We start from the raw sequence: 24472 nt of genomic DNA, 5'->3' as shown, positions 1-24472 counted from the left end.
CTTCCACCTCTTGAGGGTCCTGGCCTCGCCTCTCCCTGACCAAGCCTCCACCCAGGTCCCTGGGCCTTCCACCTCTTGAGGGTCCTGGGCCTCGCCTCTCCCTGACCAAGCCTCCATATGTCTCCCCACCTGTGAAGGAGACCAGCAGGGCCTAGGTTGGTGGTGGGTGTGGGCAGAGGACAAGCCTTCAGGGGTGGAGAACTGGGGTTGTCCTGCCCCACCCCCCGCACTCAGGGCCCATCAGGCAGCTGGCATCAGCCTCCTGCTCCCCACCTGGACATGCTGCAGGATCCTCTGGGCGCACCAGTCACCCAGCTCCGCGTAGTTGGCCGCCAGCTCCTTGTCTGCCTCCCCGAGCTGGTCTACCAGGTTGAGCAGCATCATTGGCACCTCCATGGACTCTGAGGCCGGGGTCCCTGGGAGGCAAGGCCGGCCCAGGCCTGCTGGGTCTTTCCTCACCCAATGTATGATCTGATCCATCATCTCCACAGCCTCGCTCTTGGGGTGGGGGGTGAGGGGAGGCCCAGGCTTAGGCTGGATCCCATCCGGTCCAGTCCCCAGAGCTCAGCTCTAGGGTGGGAAAGCTGTGCTGTCCTACCCACTGACAGGACACCTTTTGTCACCAAGGCCTACTCTGGGCCTCGTCCTGGCTTGGGTGCTGCGGGCCAGCATGAATCTGCCTCACCATGACTTAGAGGTTCTCGGTCTGGGGCTCAGGTCACTCTCAGACAGTAACATTGAGTGTGGAAGCACAAGTGGCTCCAGGAGTGGGGAGAGGACCCCTCCCAGCCAAGGCAGAGCATGGAGGTCTTTGGAATGTAAAGTCAGAAGGACTGAGCATGGAGAAAGGCAGATTCATTTGCTAATGTTGTGCCTTTTTGGCTCTGTAGTTTTTTTTTTTATTTAGTGAGAGGAGGGGAGTCAGACAGACTCCCGCATGTTCCCCGACCAGGATCCACCTGGAAAGCCCACTAGGGGGCGATGATCTGCCCATCTGGGGCCCTTGCTCTACTGCAGCAGGAGCCATTTTTTAGCACCTGAGGTGGACGCCATGGAGCCATCCTCAGCACCTGGGGCCAACTCGCTCCAATCGAGCCATGGCTGCGGGAGGAAAGAAGAGACAGAGAGAGAAGTGAGAGAGGGAGGGGTAGAGAATGGGTGCTTTTCCTGTGTGCCCTGACCAGGAATCAAACCCGGGACTTCCACATGCCAGGCAGGCTCTACCACTGAACCAACCAGCCAGGGTCTTGGCTCTGTATTTTTTAAAATTGAAGTGCAACCTGCATTGACTAAAGTGCACAAATCTTAGGAGTCCAGTTTGGTGAGACTGTAGGTCCCACTTGTGGCATTTTGGCTTCATATTTGTCTTGCTCTGGTGTTCTGTGCTTGAGGGCAGGGATTATGTCATTTGCTTCTGGAATGCATTGACATACAGCAGGTGCTCAATAAATGCTTGTTGAATGAAGGTCAGAAAAAGGGTAAGAGTGTGGGAACACAGGGTATTTCTGACCTGTCTTGTCTGAAAAAGATGGGGGAAGGGTCCAGGTTTTTTATTATATATTTAAATATCTTTTAATCAAATCAATAATAGGTGCTCGGTGGGAAAAAAATTCAAACAGCTCACCAGTGTATAAGTAAAACTCATAAATGCATAAATCCAAGAGAAGCTCAAGTACCCTCACCTCTGTTAACAGCGGGCAGGGCACTATTGCCCACGTGTTTCTCCTTTTTATCTCTCATCATCAGTGTGATGGTTTCAGGCCAAAGAGGCAGCTCAGTGAAAGGCTAGCAGAAGCCCAGCAGTCAGCCATTCTGAATGAAATACATTTCAGCCTGACATTCCCATGATGACCTGGGCCACAGCAGATGCTCTTGTAGGGGCTGGTTATGGTGGAAACTTGAGGCTAATGGGTTGGGAGGATACTAAGCTAAAATGCAGTGGGCTTCAAGGCAAGAAACCCCCCTTTCTATCTACATGCTTGTTATAGACTGAATATCTGTGTCCCCCAAAATTAATACATTGAAACCCTACCCCCCAAGTGGTGGTATTAGAACATGGGGCTCTCGGGAGGTGACTGAGTCATGAGGGTGGAACCCCCATGAAAGGAAGTTGTGCCCTTGTAAAAGAGACCTTAGAGAGCTCCCCCATCCCTTCCATGTGAGGATGCAGCAAAGTGAGTCATCTATGAATCAAGAAGCAGGTCTTCACCAGACACTGGCTTTGCCAGCAACTTCATCTTGGACTTCTAGCCTCCAGAACTGTAAAGTCTTGTTGTTTAAAAACCACCTGACTTAAGGTATTTTTGGTATACCAGCCTGAACAGATTAAGACAATTCCAGGGTGTGGGAGATTGATTGCAAGCTGACAAAGTCCTCCCAGTTTAAGGCTTAAGCTAAAGGCTAAGCTCTTCCCCACACCTCCATGTTGCTGTGAAGCTGAGTGTTTCTATTCGTCCCATTCCCCCACCTCACTTGCTTAAATTGCTAGAGGCAATTTACATGCCCTTCCTCTCACCCTTTGTTCGTTCTGATGTTGGTGGATTTGTTACGCATTGTGGGGGGGATTCCTGTTTATGCCTCAGATGTGTGACTTTGTATTGGAGACTTCCTTATTTGCATATGGCTCTGCTCTATATAATAAAGCAAACCAGGGGTTTTGCTTTGCTCTGGCTTGCTATCAGCTTGCAGAGGCCTCCCAATCCCATACTTCTTTTCTCTGAGTTTATTTCTTCATTCCGCACCATTCTCACTCAGGACCTGGACAATTACTAGTTGCACTGGGGGTCTGCGACACCGGGGGTCCCTCCCGGGGGGGTCTCAAGCTGGACAGAAGCGGGTTGGGGCAGAGGGTTGTGGTTAGGAGCTTGTACTAGCACAACACGGTGGGATTCTGGGGACAGTGAACTCTCAGGTCAGCAAACGACTTCCGGAGGGGCTCAGAGGGTAGTGGTGAAGTTACAGGGCTCTAGAAGGCAGAGGCACTAGAACATTCTCAACCCCCTACTAGAGGTCCACAGAGCCCCAAGAGAAAAGCCCCGGGCTGTCCTCTTCCCTGGGGCTGGCGTTAGGTGTCAAAATGGACCTGTGGTCTTGACTTCTATAAAACCAAAGCTTGCTAGACAGACTGTACTTTTTATAGAAAAACAGGTAGAATTTTCAGTAGTAAGCCCGTAACAAAGTCGGCAAAGCAAATGAATGGTTCTTTCCAGACATGTGTTTGCAAGCAGCTGGGCTGTGAGTGGGGCAAGGTGCTACCACACCCTTTGCCTAGAAGATAGCATGATGAGAATGGGACCCAGGAGAAAAGATGACAGGGTCCTTGCCTGGGAAGCTTCAGGGAGACTAGATTGGTAGAGGGAGTCATGCTCCTTTCCAATGTGTTTTATCTCCTTTTGGGTCATGGACCACAAGGGTCCAAGTTAAGCACTCCTGGAGCCCACTCTGCGCATGTCCTTACAGGACCAAATAACTGACTCCACAGCTGAGTCATTTGCATTTGGGAGCATCAGGAAGCCAGACCCCTCTCATTACCTGCCTTTTAGGAGATAATGGTCAATAGAGAGATGGCTAGCCCCTGTCCACCAAGACGACAGACTTCCCCATTCCCACCCGCCGCCAGCCCAGAGAGCCTGGCTGATTCTCAATCCCAGAGGCCACTTCTGTCATCCCATTCCTGGTCCCTGGGTGGGAAGCTCAGGGTCTGGCCTGGACTTCTGTTCCCACTTGGAATTAAGACTCAGAGGAAAGCCCTAGCTGGAGTTGGGGAAGGCACTTGGCTGAATGACAGACCCCTTCTGCCAAGGGGCAGCTCAAACTTCCAGGAAAACCAGCTGTCCTGCATCAAGGTGTTTCCTCTCCTCTCTGAGTGTCCAGCAAGTGGAGGCCAAGACAGCACCTGGACCCCAGGAGTGGGAAGAAAGGCAAGGGAAGAACTGAAAAACTAATCTTTGGCAAATTAAATCAAGGAGACCATAACCATTTAACATATATTTATTGAAATCTACTTGATGCAAGGCACTGTGCTAGATCTGGTAGGGGAATAAGACATGAAGGACCACCCCTGTCTTCTAAGAGCTCACAATCTAATGGGTGGGATAGGGCAGGGAGGGCGAAGCTATAGTGCAAGGCTGATTATAGTTAAGTGCCATAAAATAGACAAGTTAAGGAGTTTGGAAGGAGAACAGTGCCAACAACTGAAATAGGAACTGGGGCAGGACATAGCTACTGTTCTCAGATATGCAAATATCACCGAAGGCCAAGTTTAAAGAGACCAATTCTACTTTTGAAAGTAAACACCCAAACTGATACATTGACAATTACAGTATATAAATATTCATAGTTATAGAGAAGTCAACAATTCCTCATCTGATGAATTTGCTGAAAGTAGGGAGACACTTCCAGAATCAAGAACATGGTGAGTGAGGACGCAATTCATTTCATGGGGCAAAGTTGGGGTCAGTACAAGAATGATCCCCAGACAGAAAAGAACTGGTCAAACTCACTAATACTAGAAGGCATAGATTGTTTTTTTAACCCATCTTAGCGAACAGAATACAGTAGCATATTTAAATGGGTGTTTACTACAGTTGGGTGGGACTTGGGCCAGGTAAAACACAAGGAAAGCTAGCTATGTCACACTTCTCAGGAGCAGCCGATGATGAATTGGCTCTTAACAGATTGCAAAAAGCAGAGAACCATTCAGGCTGGCTCAAGTCAAGAAGTCTATGGTGGGGCACACAAGTGGACCGATGAGGGCAGTCCTCAGAAATCCAGGAACATGAGATCAGGCCTTCCTCAGGGTGCTGGGATGAAGGCAGCTCTGGGGCGCCTAGCAGGAACCCACAGATCTTCAAGGCAGTGCCGCCCAACTCCTCTAAATATGGCGTGCTCCCTCTTTCTTCCAACACCAACTACAAACTTCTTGATTACTTGTTCGTAGAACCTGGAAGGCGTGGCCCATCATCTCCAGCCAGCTCTGGCGACCAGTTGCTGCCCTTTAGTCAGGTGGCCAGTTGTAGTTTAATTAATGTGGCCTAGAAGGGGAGTGGGGTCACATTGCACAAAAACAGGGCCCAAGCCAGGGGCACTTGGAATGCAACATTGCATGAGAAGGATGCCCACTGTGATTGCGTGGGGCTCATTCTAGAATTTTGAGAGTGGGTATGACACAACTGATCAACACAGTTAATCTCAAGCAGCAAAAATGGTAAACAATTACATTTTTTTAAAAAATTTCAGCAAGTATTTAAAACTTTAATGAAAGCAATGGAGGTTTTCTTTCAGAATATAAGAAAAGGATATATTTCTAATGAGAGCCAGCATTCTATGTAACCCAACTGCTCTTCATTTCCCTTCTGAAAGGTCCGTGTGATTAGAAAGAAAAATGAAACGAGGTAGATACATGAATGCATAGACAAGCACACACGACAGAAAGCTCAATCACATTTTGTATTTGACGTAGCAGTATACCTAGAGAATCCTAGGAAATCCACCCCCAAGTTAACAGACGCAAAAATGGAATTTGGCGCAACTATGAACACACGTGAAAGCCACAGACTGATCGTGGTTGGAGCACAGAATTCACCTGCAAATACAGCGACAGAAAAAATGTAGTCTTTAGTGTTAACTCTGGAAAAGAGTTTATCTGAGAGAAAAGTTTAGTACTGGGAATGGAAAAAAGGAGGGCGTGATGGGATGGAGGCCAGGACTCTGTCCCGGCTAGGGGAAACGAAGTAGTGATGACGATGCTGTTCCGAGTTAATACTGCATCTGGATCCTTCATAAAGCCGGACAAATGCCTAGTGAATGGGCAAGAAATGGCAGAGTACTTACAGATACAGGTGCCAGATTTGCCCCCCACAGACGTCACCATTCCTTATCAAATGACACTGGTATCAAACACATCATACAGCTTTCAAGTGAAAAGAGAAAAACTGCTGAGAGAAGTAGTGATCTCAGACACAGATTCACAACAATTGCAAGAACTGAAGCCCACAGAGCAAAAGGAATTGCTATGTAACAAGTGCTATTGTTGGCTCTCGAGCCTGGGGCTCAGGATGGAGATGTTGCAGAGAGCCATTGGTGTGGCCTGGGAGCCATTCCAGAGTACCTTCTGGCTAAGGGCACAAGGGTCATTGTAGGACCCTGCTTCCCGGGATGGGAGGCTTTCGGGAAGTTCTGCCTCCACCTCGGTGGGCCCAGTAGAAGGGCTCATTTCCTCTCCAGGCCCTCTAGTGTCCTCCAACCTTACCGCATGCACAGCTGTTGGGAAGTCACACCACAGCTCCAGAGTGGCAGGCTTCCACCTGTGGGCTCTGCAGGAGAGGACAGGCTCCTGGCCAGCCCGTGTTGCTATTCCTCCTGGGAGAGGCTGCTGAAGTGACAGCCTAGCCCCAGAATAACCATCTTCTATTTCTATGTCACATAGGCCATCAGAAGGGCATTTTTGCCCTCCAAACCCTTCTTTTATTGCCCCTCATGGGGACAGCTGCTGTAAGTCACAGCCCAAGCATGGTGTGGACAGCTTCTATCACCATGACATGCAGGCCATCAGAAGAGCATGATTTCTCTCTGAGCCTTTGCTCTGTTGCTCCTCTTTGGTGTGGCTGCAGGAGGTGACATCAGAACACGTGGGTGAATTTCCCTTAGTTGCCAAAAGTGGAAGCCACCAATCCGACCTCTTCCTTGTTCCAGAATCACTCACTAAGAGGAGGATGCGATTCACATGGCATCGTCAGGTAAGTCTTCTCGTATTGGAGATGTCTTTTGAGTGCGTCTGTGGCTCAGGCAATGAATCCATGCCAGACATGGCCAAGGCTCCCAGAAGCTCAAAGGATGGCCAGCTGCTGCCAAGACCAAGTTTGGACCACCCCATTGCTCTAGGTGAGGCCCAGCCCTGCTGCTAATGGCTAGGGCTATACTGAGGAACAGTCACTGTTCTGGCCAATCTGTGATGCAAGTTCCTCTTGCGTGCCTGAGTGGCCAGGTAGGATAGTCAAGTACTGCCCACAAACATGCACAGAGTCTGCATTTTGGATGCGGAACGAGCCTGCTTCTCCGGCCCATTCCCACCCAGCCTGCCCACTTGGAACATGACCTTTTGGTGGGACAGGGCTTTCAATTTTTTGTTTGTAATTAAAATTCTAGAAGAAAATGTCATCGTGTCTAACTACTCAACCGGTAAAAATTACGACTTAATGAACAACAATGAATGCTTAGATATGTAAAAATCAAAAGCCTGGATAACAAAAGTGCAATAAAATTGTTATAAAGAGCAAAGCAATAAAATTGGAAAAGAAATCGTCACAATTGATATAGAAAGAACTGCTGTATAAAGTCAATATATCCAAAGGTAATTCGATAACTGGTCAAAGGAGATGAACATACAATTTGCATGCAAGGAAACGGAAACAATATCTAAGCCATCACACAAGAAAGAAGATGTGGCCAGGAGTCCGGGAGGAGGCTGGGGTCCATCCCCAGTTCTGGTGCTAATGAGCCACAGAGTGACAGCAATCACTATGATGATGACAGCAGGTGCCCTTCACTGAGCGTCTCTCTCTGCCAGGCGTGGTGTCGCAGTCCTCGCTATGACCTCAGGAGGTAGTTCTGTGACCACCCCCCCTTTACAGAGCTGTAGACAGAGGTTTGAAGAAGAGGCATCGAGGTTCCATATGAGGAAAGACAACTGTTCTCAAAAAGGAGGCATCGCCTTACACTTGAGTCCTTGACACGTCCCTTTACTACAAGGATGCTCGCTCAACTTAATTTTGAAAATAGTGCTGCTGAGGAGAGACTCGTTGGCCAAAACCAACCCCAACTGATGTTAGTTTTGGATATATGTAAGATACACCAGTCAGAATTGGCTTCAGAAAAAAAGGACACAAGAGAAATTTAACCTAAGAGTATGGCTTCACAATAAGTTTTAGATGCTTAAAATAAAAAAGGCTTTTAGATGCATTTAAAAAAGGAACACCCTAAGTGGTTATGTTGTCGAGTTATGGGATAAATTCAACAAAAATTGTCTTAATGCTACGTGAGTACATACTTATGGCTGGGGAGCAAGTTTCTAGTGAGAGCCTTGTGCAGGGATTGTCACAGTGCTACATGGCACACAGCTTGGATGGATGGAAAACCACTGGATGTGCTTTGAAACTGATGACTCAAAAGGGGCTCTCAGGTTGACGAAGTTGGTGAGGTCAGAAATGTTATGTGAGGAGTTAGAACAAAATGATATGGAACAGAGGGAGGGAAAAAAGGAATATGTTCTAAATTAATATATTATTCTATATAATATGTGATTTACATTATGTATGTATAACTAAATAAATTAAATATTATAACACATTTGAGTATTCTATTTACATCCCTAAAAATTTATAAATTCAAGTAGGCCAAAAGACTTTGGGGCAATCGTTTCTTCCGGAAAGTGCGGCTCACATTATATTGACGCCATCACTGAATAGCCAGCTGTGTGTGTCAGCTTCCCTGAGGTGGGAGCTTAGAGGGGAGGACCAACAAGCCCCCCTCCACCCCCATCCAGGTTTTTCTTCTTCCATTCTCAGATTCAAGGCCTGCAGATTTAAATACCTTGAAGGTATTCTATGCCAGTTAAACAAACCAAAATAAATTAAAAATGGAAAAAGCTATTCTCCAGAGGCAAAATGGGAAATGTACACTTACAAATTGCTGGTGGCAGTATAAATTGGTTTCAACCTTTCTGACAATAAAATATATAAGCACTACAAAACTGTTCATCTCCTTTGACTCTGCCATCCCCCTCTCCCACTCTGGGGGTGGGGGGGGGGCAGGAACCAGCTGACAAGGGTCTGCGGGCCTCATCTATCTACTCATGGTGAATTGGCTGATGCTTCTGCAGCGCCGACCGCCTCTTGAACACGCGACCACACTCGCTGCACTCACAGCGTCTTGCTCCACTGTGGGTTCTCCGATGGCGACTCAGGCCCGAGCTCCTCCTGAAGGCCTTCCCGCACTTGTCACACTCATATGGTTTCAGTCCGCTGTGGATCCGTCGGTGCTTGATCAGGTCAGAAGGCCCCCGGAAGGCCTTGCCACAGTCCCCGCAGGCATAGGGCCGCTCCCCGGTGTGGATGCGCTGGTGCTCCAGGAGGCTGGAGCTCTGCCGGAAGGCCTTCCCGCACTGGCCGCATTCATAGGGCTTCTCGCCGGTGTGGATCCGCCGATGCTTGGTGAGCTCTGAGCTCCTCCGAAACAGCTTGCCGCAGTGGGGACACCCAAAGGGCTTGGCCCCGCTGTGGATGCGCTGGTGCTCAGCCAGACCAGTGACCCCTCGGAAGGACTTTCCACAATCATCACAGTCGAAGGGCAGGTGGCCGGTGTGCATTCGCTGGTGCTTGAGAAGTTCCTGGCGATCCAGGAAATCCCGGCTGCAAGCCTTGCAGGCAAAGGGCTTTTCAGAAACGTGAAGCTTCTGATGGCGAAAGAGGTGGGTGTTCACTTTGAAGGAACGCCCACATTCCTCACAGTCAAAGGGCTTCTCTCTGCTGTGGACACGCAGATGTTGACTGAGGCCTGCATTTTTCTTAAAACTTTTCCCACATTCCTCACACTCGAAGGGCTTCGCCTCCTTCTCCACTTGCTCCCCCTTCTCCATGGCATCATCGAAGGCCCAGCTTGGGCCTGGGACGGGCTCTGCAGCCACGTGCTTCTTCCGGTGCTCATTAAACTCAGAGACCCCCCTGAAGACCTTTCCACAATCACCACACTCCCAGCCTTTCGCCTCACTGTGAATTCTCTGGTGCTGCACAAGGAGGACTTTAAGCCGAAAGGCGTCCCCACACTCTTTACATGCAAAGTGATGTTCTATAGGCACATTCTGAGGGCTCCCCCCCATCCCCACAGAGTCCCCATTCTGTTGGACCTTAGGGCTGGGCTCACTGGCCCTCGAGGAGCTCGTGGATGCCATCTCCTGTGGCTGAGAGTCTTCAACCACCACCTCGTACTGGGTCCTTGAGATGCTTTCTGAAATGAGAACCACAAGACACTGCAGTCTGCAGAGGAGGAAGGAAGGAGGCTATTCTTTGTCAAGAATTGCATTCCTCCTGAGACAGCTGCTGAGCGTTGGCCCTGAAGGCCACCTGGTTAGGGTGGCTGGTGCCCATCTAACCAGAGAAGCAAGGACCATAGAGGGAAAGGGGAGAAGGGTGTGACTGATGGGTGCTTCCTACCAAAGTGGTCCTGAGGGGGGTCTCCCCTTCTGTGACTGAGGAAGAGTCATACTCTCTCCCCAAAGGCTCAGCTGGGCTCCCCCCAAGATTTCCTCACATTTCTTCAGGATTATTTTTTACTCACCAGAATACTTAGCTTGACCTGTGTTAAGGATGTAAGAACAATAGTAGTGGTCCTTGCACCAGGTGAGAGACCAAGGCAGAATTCAAAACAGGAACTCCTGCTCGTGGAAAAGAAAACGGATTATGGTGGCAGCCAGAGATGACGTCAAAACAGTGCAGGAATGGGGCAGGGCCTCCAAAGGGGAAGCCCTTTCAATCCTCAAAGTCTGTATTGGCTGTGACCCTAGGAAGTCATTCACTCATTTCAAATGCTTTGCCTAAGGAGTGGCTCCTTCCAGCAGCCGGATGAGACAGGCTCTGGGCCCAACCCAGCAGTGGTCCTACCGAGGAGCTGACCTTCCCCCCTTTTTCCATATCCACCCCCTCAGGGTCCCACACTGAACTCCATGCTCTTCCATAACTTCACACCTGACCCCAGCGTCTCTCTTCCGAGAACCCTCCCACCTCAAACATGTAGGTAGTATTATGGTCCACAGGAGCCTGTTGTTGTCAACCTCTCTCTCTCAATAGTGAATTATAACAAAATGGCCATGCAATTTGTACCAATTGTGGGTTTAAAATGTATTCTAAATTATACTGGCTGGTTTATTCTAATACCTTTTCCAATAAAAGAATGAGGGGGAGTCTTTCCATGCCATTAGGAACTGCGGGGGAGCCATGTGAGAAGTTGAGTGTGGCAAACCCTTTGTATTTTTTTTATTATTTATTTATTTATTTAAAGTGAGAGGAGAGGAGATAGAGAGACAGGCTCCCACATGCGCCCTGACTGGGATCCACCCAGCAACCCCAATCATTGGGGCCAATGCTCAAATCATCCAAGCTATCCTCAGCACCTGGGGCCAATGCTTGAACCAATACAGCCACTGGCTGTGAGAGGGGAAGACAGAGAGAATGGGGAGAGGGAGGGGAGAGAAACAGATGGTTGTATCTCATGTGTGCCCTAACCGGGGATCAAACCCAGGACGTCAACATGCCAAGCTGATGCTCTATCCACTAAACCAACCAACCAGGGCCAGAATCCTTTGTATTTTCTTACAGCCCATCTCTGAGGGGCACAAGTGCCCACATCCCACTCCTGCTGCATAGGATCATGAAGCAGGTGGTGAAGCTAGGGGTGTCCTTACCCAAGGAAGTCGCATTCCCATAATACACCAGCGTCCTCTGCTCAGGGTTCAACCTCAATCACTCCCTTTTCATGAGATACTGTGCCACATCACCAAATGCCAGTGAATCCTATAAGAATTAAAAGGGATAATCAGTTCTTCCATCCATTCTAGAATAAAGTAGGGGCAGCACCAGTAACATTAGGGGCATGAGGTGAGGGTCTAATGTGGGTGTGCTTTGCTAAGAAGGAAATCTAACGACAAGTGTCAAGAAGTCCTAGAAAGAGAACCTGAGCAAGTGCCAGCAGGCCTGGGCCACGGCCCTGGCCTCCCAAGCGATCTTGGTTCCATCACTGTCCTGGACTGACACTCAGCTCCTCCAGAGTTCTGATGGGGATTACAAGCCCAGCGGGCATCCATTCCTTTGCAGAGTCCAGGGAGAGAAGCAGGGGGAAGAAGGGAGGGAGGGAGGAAGGAAGGAAGGAAGAAATGGAGGGAGGGAAGGCAGCAGTTGGGGTTCAGGCCCTGCCTTGTGTTATGCTGGGCCAAGAGGTCAGGCTGAGGCCCGAATCGGGCTAGCAGAAGTGACAGACCTCCGAGCCGGGCAGAGGAAAGCACAGCTCACCTGGGCCTTCAGCATCTCAAGAGGGCCTGCCAGGCCCTGGTTTCTGGGGGCTCCATCTTGGTGAGGAGCAAGACCCTGGGGGTGGGGGTGGGGTAAGGAAAGTGAAAAGAGCCATGAGGGACAGCAGCCCTGCCTTTGGGTTCCCTGGGATGAGACTGGCAATTTCTTTTTCTATAGTTTTATATTTCTTTGAGTTTTCTTTCACAGCAGCTGAGTGACAAGCCAGAGTCTGGGTATGCCTAAGAAAACACACCCCAAACAGCGGCGAAAGTGGGCTGGCAAAATGAATACAGGCAGGCCAGAGGGAGCCATGACAAGATGAATGAATGTTAGTCCAGGCACAGCTGGGAGAAGACAGACACAGACGGAGAGCTGATGTTGGGGAGACTGGCTCTCAGAGACAGAGCAGCCAGAGGGCTCCTAGCAGTTAGCCTCGAAGAGGGCAGTGCTCACTCACATTGCACAGGTCGGAAGCATTCCCAAAAGAGTATCAGAAGAAATAATTAGGAAGTGAGAGATTCCTTTCAACTTTGCAGGGGCAACAAAACACTGGACTGGGCCATTGGAGAGAAGAGAGGCAACAAAGGGCAAGAGCCAAGGCTTTCTAACTAGCAGCAAGGCCTTTAAAGGCCACACCCACTGTATGGAAGCAATTCACCAGGTGACAGTGAGTCAACTACAGACAAGAACACTTCTCTGATACATTTGACAAAAGGAAGAGTTGAAGAAAACAGCTAGAAAAAGGAGCATCAAAGAAAAGATCTTCAAACACTGAGTTACTAAATAAATAAAAGATCTAAATAATATGGGTAAATTACCTCTTTCTTCCAGATTACAAAATATGTGAAAAATTACAAGATCCTACCATAGACATGTGTGCATCACAGGCCTCCCACTTCAGTGGTGAGTTCAAAGAAACAGGAGAACAGTTTCTGTTCTGATGCCATGTCAGGTCAACTCAACTCAACTCAATTCAATTCATAATTAAATGAAAAGGAACCATTTTACACCAACGAAAGAAGTACAAAACCCAGATACTCCAGCAGAAAGACTAACATAAAATCAGATACTATGTTAAAAGAATGGATAAAGAGTTCCAATTCTGGCCATGATGAAGTAACAAGGAAAAACTTAACATCCTGCCATAAACAAGGAACACACTGTATTAAATAGTTTTTATCGATAGATACCGGACAGCAGGAAGCACAGGATCATGATCCCCGAGAGAAGAGAAACAAATGAGGTGAATCTTATCATTGTCCCAGTTCTCTGTATGGAAGCCCAATGGAACAGAATCAAGAGTCCAGAGATAAAATTACATATATATGGACAAACCATCTTAGACAAAGGAGCCAAAAACACACAATGGAGAAAAGAAAGCCTCTTCAATAAATGGTGCTGGGAACATTAGAAAACCACATGCAAAAAATGAAGTTTGACTACAGTTTGTCCACCTGCACAAAAATTAATTCAGCCTGACCAGGCAGTGGCGCAGTGGATAGAGCATTGGACTGGGATGCCGAGGACCCAGGTTCAAGACCCTGAGGTCACCAGCTTGAGCGCGGGCTCATCTGGTTTGAGCAAAAAGCTCACCAGGTTGGACCCAAGGTCCCTGGCTCAAGCGAGGGGTTACTCGGTCTGCTGAAGGCCCATGGTCAAGGCACATATGAGAAAGCAATCAATGAACAACTAAGGTGTCGCAATGCACAACAAAAAACTAATAATTGATGCTTCTCATCTCTCCGTTCTTGTCTGTCTGTCCCTGTCTATCCCTCTCTCTGACTCTCTCTGTCTCTGTAAAAAAATAAAAAAAAAATTAATTCAAAATGGATCAAAGATCTAAATATAAGATCTGAAACAATAAATTACATAGAAGAAAACACAGCTACTAAGCTCATGGACCCTGGCCGTAGAGAACGATTTATGAATTTGACCCCAAAGACAAGGGAAGTAAAGGCAAACATAAATGAATGGGGCTATATCAAACTAAAAAGCTTCTGCACAGCAAAAGAAACCAACAACAAAACAAACAGGCAGCCATCTAAATGGGAGATATTTGCAAACAACAGCTCTGGTAAGGGGCTAACATTCAAAATATATACATAAAGAAATCACAAAGCTCAGCAACAAACAAGCAAAGAATCCAATTAAAGAATAGGGAGAGGACCTGAACAGATACTTCTCCCAAGAAGACATACAAGTAGCCATATATCTATATGAAAAGATGCTCATCTTCGCTAGCTCTTCCAAAAATGCACATCAAAACTACAATGAGATAGCACCTCACACCTGTTAGATTGGCTATTATCAACAAGACAGGTAATAAATAACAAGCGTTGGAGAGACTGTGGAGAAAAAAGAACCCTCATTCACTATTGGTGGGAATCCAGATTAGTACAGCCATTATGGAAAAAAGTATGGTGGTTCCTCAAAACATTAAGAATAGAATTACCATGTGACTCAGCAATCCCTCTACTGGGTATCTACCCCCAAAATTCAAAAACATTGGTACGTAAAGACACATGCACCCCCATGTTCATCTCTGCATTATTCACGATTGTTTTGACTTGGAAACAATCAAAGTGTCCCTTGATAGAGGATTGGTTAAAAAGGACGTGGTACATATATACAATAGAATTCTACTCAGCCATAAGAAATGATGGTAAATTGCTATTTATGACAACATGGATGGATCTTGAAAACGTTATACTGAGTGAACTAAGTAAATCAGAAAAAGCTAAGAGCTGTATGATTTCACACATAGGTGGGATATAAAACTGAGATTCATGGACATAGAGAAAAGTGAAGTGGTTACAAGGGGAAGGGGATAGGGGGAAGGATGCAAAGAGGGACAAGTATAAGGTTATGAAAAATGATTTGACTTTGGGTGATGGGTATACAACATAATCAACAGTTCAAATGCTATGGAAATGTTCACCTGAAACCTATGTACTCTTATTGATCCATGTCACTCTGTTAATGTACTACATCAACTTAAAATAAAGGAACAGATGGGATAGATAGAAACATCGAGGTGGTATATTTAAATCCAACCTTATGGATAATTAAGTTCAATCCAAATGGAGCAAACATTTCAATTAAAAGGCAGAGATTTTTTCAGATTATATTTAAAAAATGAGACTGTGTTAGCACAAAATGAGACAGTATGTAGATAGCATAACTATGTGCTCTCTACAAGAAACTTTAAATGTAAAGACTTTAAATGTAAAGACCTGGAAAAGTAAAAGCATATAAAGCTATACAGGATGGGGCAAAAGTAGGTTCACTGTCCTGAGTACATGAAATGCAGAGTTTATTCTTGTAATTATTATTAATTCATTATTTTATTATTTTCCATATGCACAATTATAAACCTACTTTTGCTCCACCCTGTAGTATAACCCACAGGAAGGCTCTAAATTATCTTTGTGTCATAAAAAACAAGAGAGGGAGGGAGAATTATGAATACGTATCAGTTAGACCAATGGTCTCCAACCCCCAGGCTGCGGACCAGTACCGGTCCGTGGGCCATCTGGTACCAGTCAGCAGAGAAGGAATAAATAACTTACATTATTTCCATTTTATTTATATTTAAGTCTGAACAATGTTTTATTTTTAAAAAATGACCAGATTCCCTCTGTTACATCCATCTAAGACTCACTCTTGACGCTTGTCTCAGTCACGTGATACATTTATCCGTCCCACCCTAAAGGTTGGTCCGTGAAAATATTTTCTGACATTAAGCCGGTCTGTGGCCCAAAAAAGGTTGGGGACCGCTGAGTTAGACCTTACTGAAGAGTTCTAGAACTCAAATCAAGAAAGAAAACTGGAAAGCTTAGGTATAAAGTCAACAGGTAGCAGAAATGAACAAACAAGGTAAAAATAAAATAATGAAAAAAATATCCGCAGGATAGCATGCAGATTATAAAAATGTGATTCTTTCAAAGATGACGTAGACAATAACTGCTTGTTTAGAAAAAATGAAAAGATGGTAGGTAAAGAGAAGAGAATGGCCAAGTGCATGTTTCCTTTTTAGGAGCTAACAGGAAAAAGCTGAGTGACTTGTGACTCAAATGAGCACACCTATTCCACAATATGGGCCACACTGGGGTGGAGTCTGGGTCCAGAAAGGTCTGCTTTCTGTTTCTGTAATATGTGAATTATTGGTAACCAAGCTACAGTTCGTTGGTAATCAGAAAAAAATACCAATTTAAAAAGTTGTGTGTAGACTTTGGATAAAAATGATGGTCAGCATGCAAGAGGACAGGGCTGAGGCCAAGAAAACTACAGGGAATGGCCCCTCAAAGCTGGCCAGCATTCTGGGGTGCTCACAGGGGCAAGGCAGGCACAGGAAAGAGGGCTGGCAGGAATGTGTGGGTAGTCCCAGAAAGCTTAGAGGCAGCACCGTGGGGGTTAGAATTCCTGGGCTTGTCCCCCCTGCCACACTCAGAGCCGTGGGCAGGCAGAAGTCCATTCCCATCTTTAACCAGCTGCCCTGCACAGATGATTCCCTGGTGGGTGAATTAAGCCCCAAGTACCAGCAGCCAAGCCCTCTATGTACTACTGTCACCTAGGCGGGGCCCTCTCTGAGCAGCTGGATTCCTCCTGGTATACATTTCATGTCTGGTTTGACACTGGCACCGATTTGTTATGAACTGGTCATAGCTTATTTATAATTCATTTATTAAATAAATTAAATTCATTTATTAAAATTTACTTCCCATTGATATTGAAGTTTTGCTGCCAAGTATAAGGGGGGGGGGGGAGAAGAACACCTTGCATTTACCTTCTGAGAAAGATAGCGTGTTACAAACCTCGTCTCACTGCCCTCAGGCCAGAGACCTACATAAGCCCTTAACCCTCTACAAGGCCCTGGCCTGCACCCAGAGGCGGATTAAGGTTAGTTAAGGCCCCAGGCACAGAAGAAAATATTGGGCCCCTTAAAAAAAAAGAGATAGGGAAAATAAAAATACATGTTAACCATATTTTTAAATAAATAAAAAATATTAGGTACTATTAATGTTAATATTGCACCTATGAAACCAAACTTGGTGACATTAGAAAAAAATTGTAAAGTTGGGGTTTTGCAGGACCCTTTAGAAGTCGGGGCCCAGGGCGTGTGCCCAGTGTGCCTACCATTAAATTCGCCTCTGCCTGCACCCTAAATATCAGTCATTCCTTCCAGACACTCTGACCTTCATTCTTCCTAGATATGCCAACACAATACCTCTCAGGGTCTCTAACCATTACATAGGAGGCTTTTTCTAAGAATTCAGATCTCACTCTAGTAGAGGGGTCAGGAATCTATGGCTCGCGAGCCAGATGTGGCTCTTTTGATGGCTGCATCTGGCTCGCAGACAAATCTTTAATAAAAAATAATAATAACGTTAAAAATATAAAACATTCTCATGTATTACAATCCATTCATTTCCTACGGCTCATGTTCATGGTTGTGGGTGGCTGGAGCCAATCACAGCTGTCCTCTGGGACAACACCAAATTTTTATTGGATAATACGTAAGGCACACAAGTCATTGTATGGCTCTCACGGAATTACATTTTAAAATATGTGGCGTTCATGGCTCTCTCAGCCAAAACGGTTCCCGACCCCTGCTCTAGTAGCACCTCCCCAAAATGTCTTCATTCTCCAGACTCATCAGGGTTTACTGGTAACATTCTTTTCTACCTAAAAATTATTCTCTAAAATTGCTTGTTTTTACCTGACTCATCCCAGGGGAAATGTCACCTCCCACAGGACAGGGGCCTTCTCTTTCTTGGTCACCCTGACCCAAACATCTGCAGCAGCTCCTGGTACTGAGTGGGAAGTGATAAACAGAGAGGGAGGAGCACATTAAACAGAGCAAACTTCCATTTACAGAGCTAGACCTATTAGGGGTTTAGCAATGCATTTCTCCCTTATAATTTAATTATTGCAACCTATAGTTATTATGCCTGCATTTCAAAGACAAAGAAGTCATGTATTCGAGAGGTTAAGTAACTTGTATAAGATACAGCTCCCAAGATTTAGACTTTCCTAACCACACCAGAGAAGAAAGAAATAATATGTAACCCTCTAACACCAGAAAACAGGCAGTCACGGAGAGTCCCTGAAGCCTAATGGTATATAAGGATTTGGGGGATTGGCTTTAAATCATCCTATTAACCCTTTGAGTAGTTAGTACGAACGTTTATGTACGTCCTCGTGCCTCCTGACCATTCAGAGTAGAGTCGATTTATTTTAAAAATGTGAAAGGCAACATTAAAAAAAAAGGCAAATGTATGTTCTTCTTGTTTCCATAAATTGGTTATCAAACAAACATGATTTTAAGTTACTAAAACTGTAACTAATTTCATTTTTTGAAAAAAAAAACTCACTCCCGGGGGTCAGCGAGCATGAAAAAAACTCACTACTCAAAGGGTTGAGAGGCCACCACAGACTGCTATAGATACATATATCATTCTCTCTCTCTCTCTCTCTCTCTCTCTCATTTCTAAGTCACCCACATTTAATTGAGCAAATCTTCTTGAAGTGCAACATTTAATTGAGCAGATTCCACCAAAATATTTTTATTTATTTGACCTGATTAACTGTTGAAATCCGGGAGTCACAACCTCCAAGCGAATCGTTCATTATTCTTTCGTGGGTAGCATTTAGGAGTGGCCTGTAACGGGCTTGCCCAGGGACTCCACCTGAGAGCTCTTCAGATCACCATCCACAGCCACAGTGTCCAAAGACACAGAACTTTAGAAGGTGCTCATAAAAAATGGGAGGGAAAACATGAGCCCTGATCTCATAAAAGAAAACTAAACTCCATAAAATTAACCAAGTGTATCAAGTAAAAGCTTTAGGAGAAGCAGATACAGCATTAAGAGAGATAATACACATTAACCCCCACTGCTGTCAAAAATAAAATTATCATTAATCCAGGGGACAACCTGATCACTTAGAAGCCATGTTGCCCAACTGCTGTACTTTAAAATGGTGGAACTAATCTGGAAAAGAGTCTGGACACCGTAACCAAAGTGACAAAAACAGGTGTCCGCTGCCTTCCAAAAGTGAACCTTGTGGAATCAAGGTCAAAGCAATTCCAGGCAGAATATGAAAACCATTGTAGTGCACCCAGTGGATACAGAGGGTGGGGCTGTCCTTCAAAGTAAGTGGAAAAGAACGCCCCAGTTCTCATAAGGTGCACACTACACCCAGGCGGGAAGTAGAAATTCAGAGAAAAATATGGGAAAACAAATCTCTGCCTTTCATATAAATAACATTTTCCTTCTTTAAGTGAGATCTTAAGTGCAGTATAATTACTCCACTCTCAGAGACCAAGGGCCCTGCGAAGTTTCTTCAGCTTCCACCCTGAACCCAGTCAAGTGCCACGGTCACCCTGACCGTTCCGTAAACACAGGGAAATTACGCCCACATTAATCCGCTGCCTAGCAATCTGAAAAACCATTCTATGTAAAATATGAGAGCTCACTGAGTGAATAAATGTTGCTGATAGTGCATTAGATGGCAATGTGAATTTTAACCAACTTATTTAAATAAGACTTTTCTGTAGGGAATCAGAAACATTAAGAGAACCAAAATAATCATTCCGCTTTGATCAGAAAGAACAAAAGGAGCTGAATTCAGTGGAGACAAAAACCAACCCATATCACAAAAAGTAAAGAATTAGGTGTCTTCTGATCAACTCTGAGCTGAGGTCCCCTCCTCTGAATACTGTTGTATCAGAACAGTGAGAAACAGACGTTTTGCCACACAATTAAGTAGCCAAATTAAAGAGTCTTTATTTAAAGCCGGCAACCACACAGAGACCTAAGTCAACCAAATCATGTGGCCCCAAACACAGTTTGGGGCTAGCTTTTTAATTTTTTTTTTCTTTATAGGGACAGAGAGAGAGAGAGTCAGAGAGAGGGATAGATAGGGACAGACAGACCAGGAACGGAGAGAGATGAGAAGCATCAATCATCAGTTTTCTGTTGTGACACCTTAGTTGTTCATTGATTGCTTTCTCATATGTGCCTTGACCACGGGCCTTCAGTAGACCGAGTAACCCCTTGCTTGAGCCAGCGACCTTGGGTCCAAGCTGGTGAGCATTTTTTATTTTGCTTGAGCCAGATGAGCCAGCGCTCAAGCTGGCGACCTCGGGGTCTCGAACCTGGGTCCTCAGAATCCCAGTCCAACGCTCTATCCACTGTGCCACCGCCTGGTCAGGCGCTTTTTAAATTTTTTTTTTAATTTTTTTTTCAAAGTTAGAAGCAGAGAGGCAGTCAGACAGACTCCCGCATGCGCCCGACCGGGATCCACCCAGCACGCCCACCAGGGGGCGATGCTCTGCCCATCTGGGGCGTTGCTCAATTGTGGCCAGAGCCATTCTAGCACCTGAGGCTTAAGCCATGGAGCCATCCTCAGCACACAAGCCAACTTTGCTCCAGTGGAACCTTGGCTGCAGGAGGGGAAGAGAGAGATAGAGAGGAAGGAGAGGGGGAGGGGTGGAGCAGATGGGCGCTTCTCCTGTGTGCCCTGGCCGGGAATCGAACCTGGGACTCCTGCACGCCAGGCCGACACTCTACCGCTGAGCCAACTGGCCAGGGCCTGGGGCTAGGTTTTAAAGACCAAATTACCTACTGATCGGGGAATGGGGAGGAAGAGAAGCAAACAGTAAAACGAAGCAGTGAAACAAGCTCTCTTACAATGTTTATCTATAAGATGAATTCAGGGAGAAACATTCCGGGAACATCTGCAACCTTGCAGAACTATTCAAGGCCACAGCCTGAAAAACCAACCTCAAGGCCAGGGGTAGGGAGTCTTTTTAGAAAAAGTAAGTTCTGCTAAAAGTCTCTTTGTTTTAGAGAAAGTAAGTTCTGCCAAAAATTACTCATGCTGCCATTCTTTTCTATATTTCAATATCTTGCTACTAGTAAAGGTCAGTTTAGAGACTAAAAGATCAGTGTTTCACCGATTCTACACATGACACAAATAACCAAGCCACCTCCTTGGTAGGTGCCATCAGTCTCTGGGCAGTGGGGGCAGGGGACAGGCAGCAAGGCCACCCAAACTAGATTTATCTGGCAGCTTCTGGAAATTTCCAAGGATGCCAGAAACACCTGGATTCCCTAGAGCAGTGGTCCCCAAACCCCGGGGCCACAGACCGCTACCAGTCCGAGGGCCATTTGGTACCGGCCTGCAGAGAAAGAATAAATAACTTACATTATTTCCATTTTATTTATATTTAAGTCTGAACGATGTTTTATTTTTAAAAAATGACCAGATTCCCTCTGTTACATCCGTCTAAGACTCACTCTTGACGCTTGTCTCGGTCACGTGATACATTTATCCGTCCCACCCTAAAGGCCAGTCCTCTGTGGCCCAAATAAGGTTGGGGACCACTGCCCTAGAGTATCTAGATAAGAACCTGTAGCAGAATGTCCAGAGGCCCCAGAAGACAAGTTTGGTTCTGGGCCAAAGCAAAAATGCCCTGAGGGGTGTCTTTTTATATCACACAAGAAACCTCTCTTTTCAGCATCTAATTCAGATTGGTACCTTCAGCTTCCTCTCCTATCCAAATGACCATCTGGATTTCCAGTTCTCCTTACTGGATACCTGTTCTCTCCTGAGTTGTGTCACTAAGACTGACAAAACTATCTCTGGGCAAAGATGGTTTGGTTAACACTGGCATATGTAAAATATAGTCACTTCCACAATAGAAACAATACTTCCCACCATCTTGCATCCCCACCCATGGGACCTTCAAACAGGTCAGCCAGCTTTAAGGCCAGCAGACATGATCTATAAACACCCGGGCTTACCCAAAAGGGACACATACAGATGGCTCACCATGTCTTATAACAATTCTGAGTGATTAGTCAATCAGGTAAGGTCCTACCTGTTGGACTGAAATTATTCAAGGGGACAGAAGCAGACTTGGAAATTATCTTTTTGGGTTGTGAGTGCTCAATCAAAGGACACAGGAGACTGAACACACCCTGCATGAATCCCGATCCCAATTTCCCCCAGCCAGGCAAGGCCAGGATGCGGAGCCGAGCCCTTGGGCTGGAGCTGGGCCTGCTCTGTACCTGTCTGGCCAGGATAGGGCCCTGCAGGTCCCATTTGGGCCCACCCTGCACCGTGGCAGAATTGTAAAGGGCCAAAAGAAAGGATGTTTCACTAGGAAATGTCTGTTGCTGCTGAGATGTTTTTGTCTGTGTGTGTCTTTTTTTGTGTGCGTGGGTAGGAGGCATCTGTTTCTGTCTTCCCTAGCTTTCCTCTCTCACTCTGCCTGGGCACCTGTCCCTCTCTGTTTAGGTTTCCATTTTCTTTCCCTTCTATAGAAAGCCAGAAGGTAGACCAGAAGGGGATTTTGTAGTATTTGTTGTACTTAATTGAGAAAAGGTTTATGGTTCCATTTCTCCAAGAAGATACATGGCATTTTAGTAAAAATCAAAACAAATTGTAAGAATAGCTTTATTTAGGTTACACTGCCCTGGATATGAAAGAATCTAAATGAAGGTGGGAGGCTTCGCTGGGCCATTTGAGGAGCTCAGGCAGGGCTGGGCTACAGCTAGGGCTAGGGCTAGGGCTGGTTAAGTGGGCTAGAACTCTGGCTCTGGGTTTGCTAAAACCTCTGGGGAGTAGATAGAGTACTAGGTACGGATGGGGGGAAGGGGTCTGCGTTTCTCAGCACTGGGTTGGAACACAGAGCTGCTCCTCATTAGCACTGGGCAAGCTAGAATCTGGGGGCTTTCCCTCCTCTGCTCAGCAAAGGATTCTAGCCTCCCGAGTGGAACCCCACTCTGTGCTGTCAGACTTCTGGGGAGAGAATTCACTTGTCAGTTATTTTTCAAGGGGTCTTTCACCCAAAGAAACCTGTAAATCACTGCTCAATAGGATTCTAAACATAGCTCCAGAGACGTTTTTGGGGACTGGACTGGACTGGACTATGCCAGGCACTGTGCAAGCTGCTTGTACTCAAAGGCCCAATGAGCCAGGGAGGATGGGGGAAGGGGTGAGGCAGCATTAGTGCCCAGAGGAGGTACTGTTCTAGCAATCCCATCTGAAATCCTTTGGTAAAGGAAAAATGTCGGGTCTGAGGTTGAAAAAATATTTCACTGACCAAGAAGGTGGAGGGGGGCTGGCGGCTGGGCTAGGCAAAAGCTGGCTGGAGGGCGTCATTTGGAATAGGGTGGGACTATTCCCACTGGGAAGTGAGCCAGGATTGGGGGGGGGGTGATTGAAAGAGACCATGAGCTTTGGGTGGCAGGCGAAGGTGTGTGGGGGGAAGGCTGGAAAAAGACATGTAATTAATCACCCAAATATAGACTAAAGGAGGCAGTAAAAGAGTTGGGGGGGTACAGGAGCAGAAGATGGTGGCCCCCAGAAGGGCGACAGAAAAAACCCTGTTAAGACCGAGGATCCTGAGCAAGTGCTGCCCCTCCCCCTCCCTCACAGCCCTTGGGCTTTAGTCTACCCGCCCCCATCCTTGCTGCCAAGCTTAGGTTCGACCCCCATCCAAAAGAAGAGGGACTCCACTAGCAGGAACCGTCTCCAGTTCACTCACCTGGTGCCCCAGACTAGGAAAAAGCCCTTTAAAATATCCTCCTAACGCCCTTCCCCCTCGTCCTCCATTACGCTTGGGGCGGGGGTCCTTTCCTTCCTACAGCGATCTCTTCCCACCCTTTAACGTCTTCCAAAACGCAGCGTAGGCCTCCACAAGTCCGCGATTCCCTCCCCGACCATCGCCCCCTGCCCGCCACGGGAAGGCCTTCGGGCCTCCTCCTACCCGCCATCCCAGTCCTGTTCCCCTCCCCAGCTGACCCCCGGGCCAAGGAGCTTACCACGGGCCCAAAGACGCCCCGCAACAAGGCTCCACCGCACACTCTCTGAAGCACTCACCCCAAACCTCCACACTCTCCTGGATCAACCCCCCGCGCATCCTCCCGCAGCCCAAACGATCACCTCGGCTCCGCAAATTCACCCGCAGCCCCTGTACTGTCCCGGGCCTCCAGGACATCCTCCCGTGACCCAAACGATCACTGGTCTAGACACACCCTCCACTGCTCCGCTCAAATCCTTCGCTGGCCCTCACGCTCACCCCAGCCCAGCGGTGGTCAACGTGTGGCCTCGACTGAGCAGCGGAGCTGGCACGTCCCACGCAGCCCCGGCGTGGCAGGAAGCGCCACGGAGCCGCTAGCGCCCGGGTGAGCCCAACAGCTCCCAGGCGCGTTTCCGGAGCCTCGGGCGCTGCAGGGGGTAGTATGGGAAGGAGGCTCCGCCCCGGCCCTGGTCCCGCCCGGTCTGCCAGCCCCGATTGGCCCGGAGAGGGGGGCGGGGCGGGAAAAGGGCTGGACTGAGGCCGGGGAGGGGGGTTGGTCAGGTCAGAGCCCCCAGAGTTGTTATAGCCAGATGCCTGGGTG

General features: G+C 47.1%; 1 protein-coding gene across 1 annotated transcript in view; it reads right to left on the bottom strand.

The window, feature by feature from the left end:
• Positions 1–24069, bottom strand: part of ZNF275 (zinc finger protein 275) — a 106251-nt gene extending 82182 nt beyond the window's left edge. The window contains 4 exon segments of the mRNA XM_066357778.1: positions 8938–10002; positions 10333–10358; positions 10360–10429; positions 23952–24069. Of these exon segments, the coding sequence (XP_066213875.1) occupies positions 8938–10002; positions 10333–10358; positions 10360–10429; positions 23952–24069 (1279 nt within the window).
• Positions 24070–24472: the final 403 nt, after the last annotated feature.

Source organism: Saccopteryx leptura, chromosome X, assembly GCF_036850995.1.
Source record: "Saccopteryx leptura isolate mSacLep1 chromosome X, mSacLep1_pri_phased_curated, whole genome shotgun sequence".
Lineage (NCBI taxonomy): Eukaryota > Metazoa > Chordata > Mammalia > Chiroptera > Emballonuridae > Saccopteryx > Saccopteryx leptura.
Note: the sequence above shows the minus strand (reverse complement) of the source record. Positions and strands in the feature narration are given on the sequence as shown.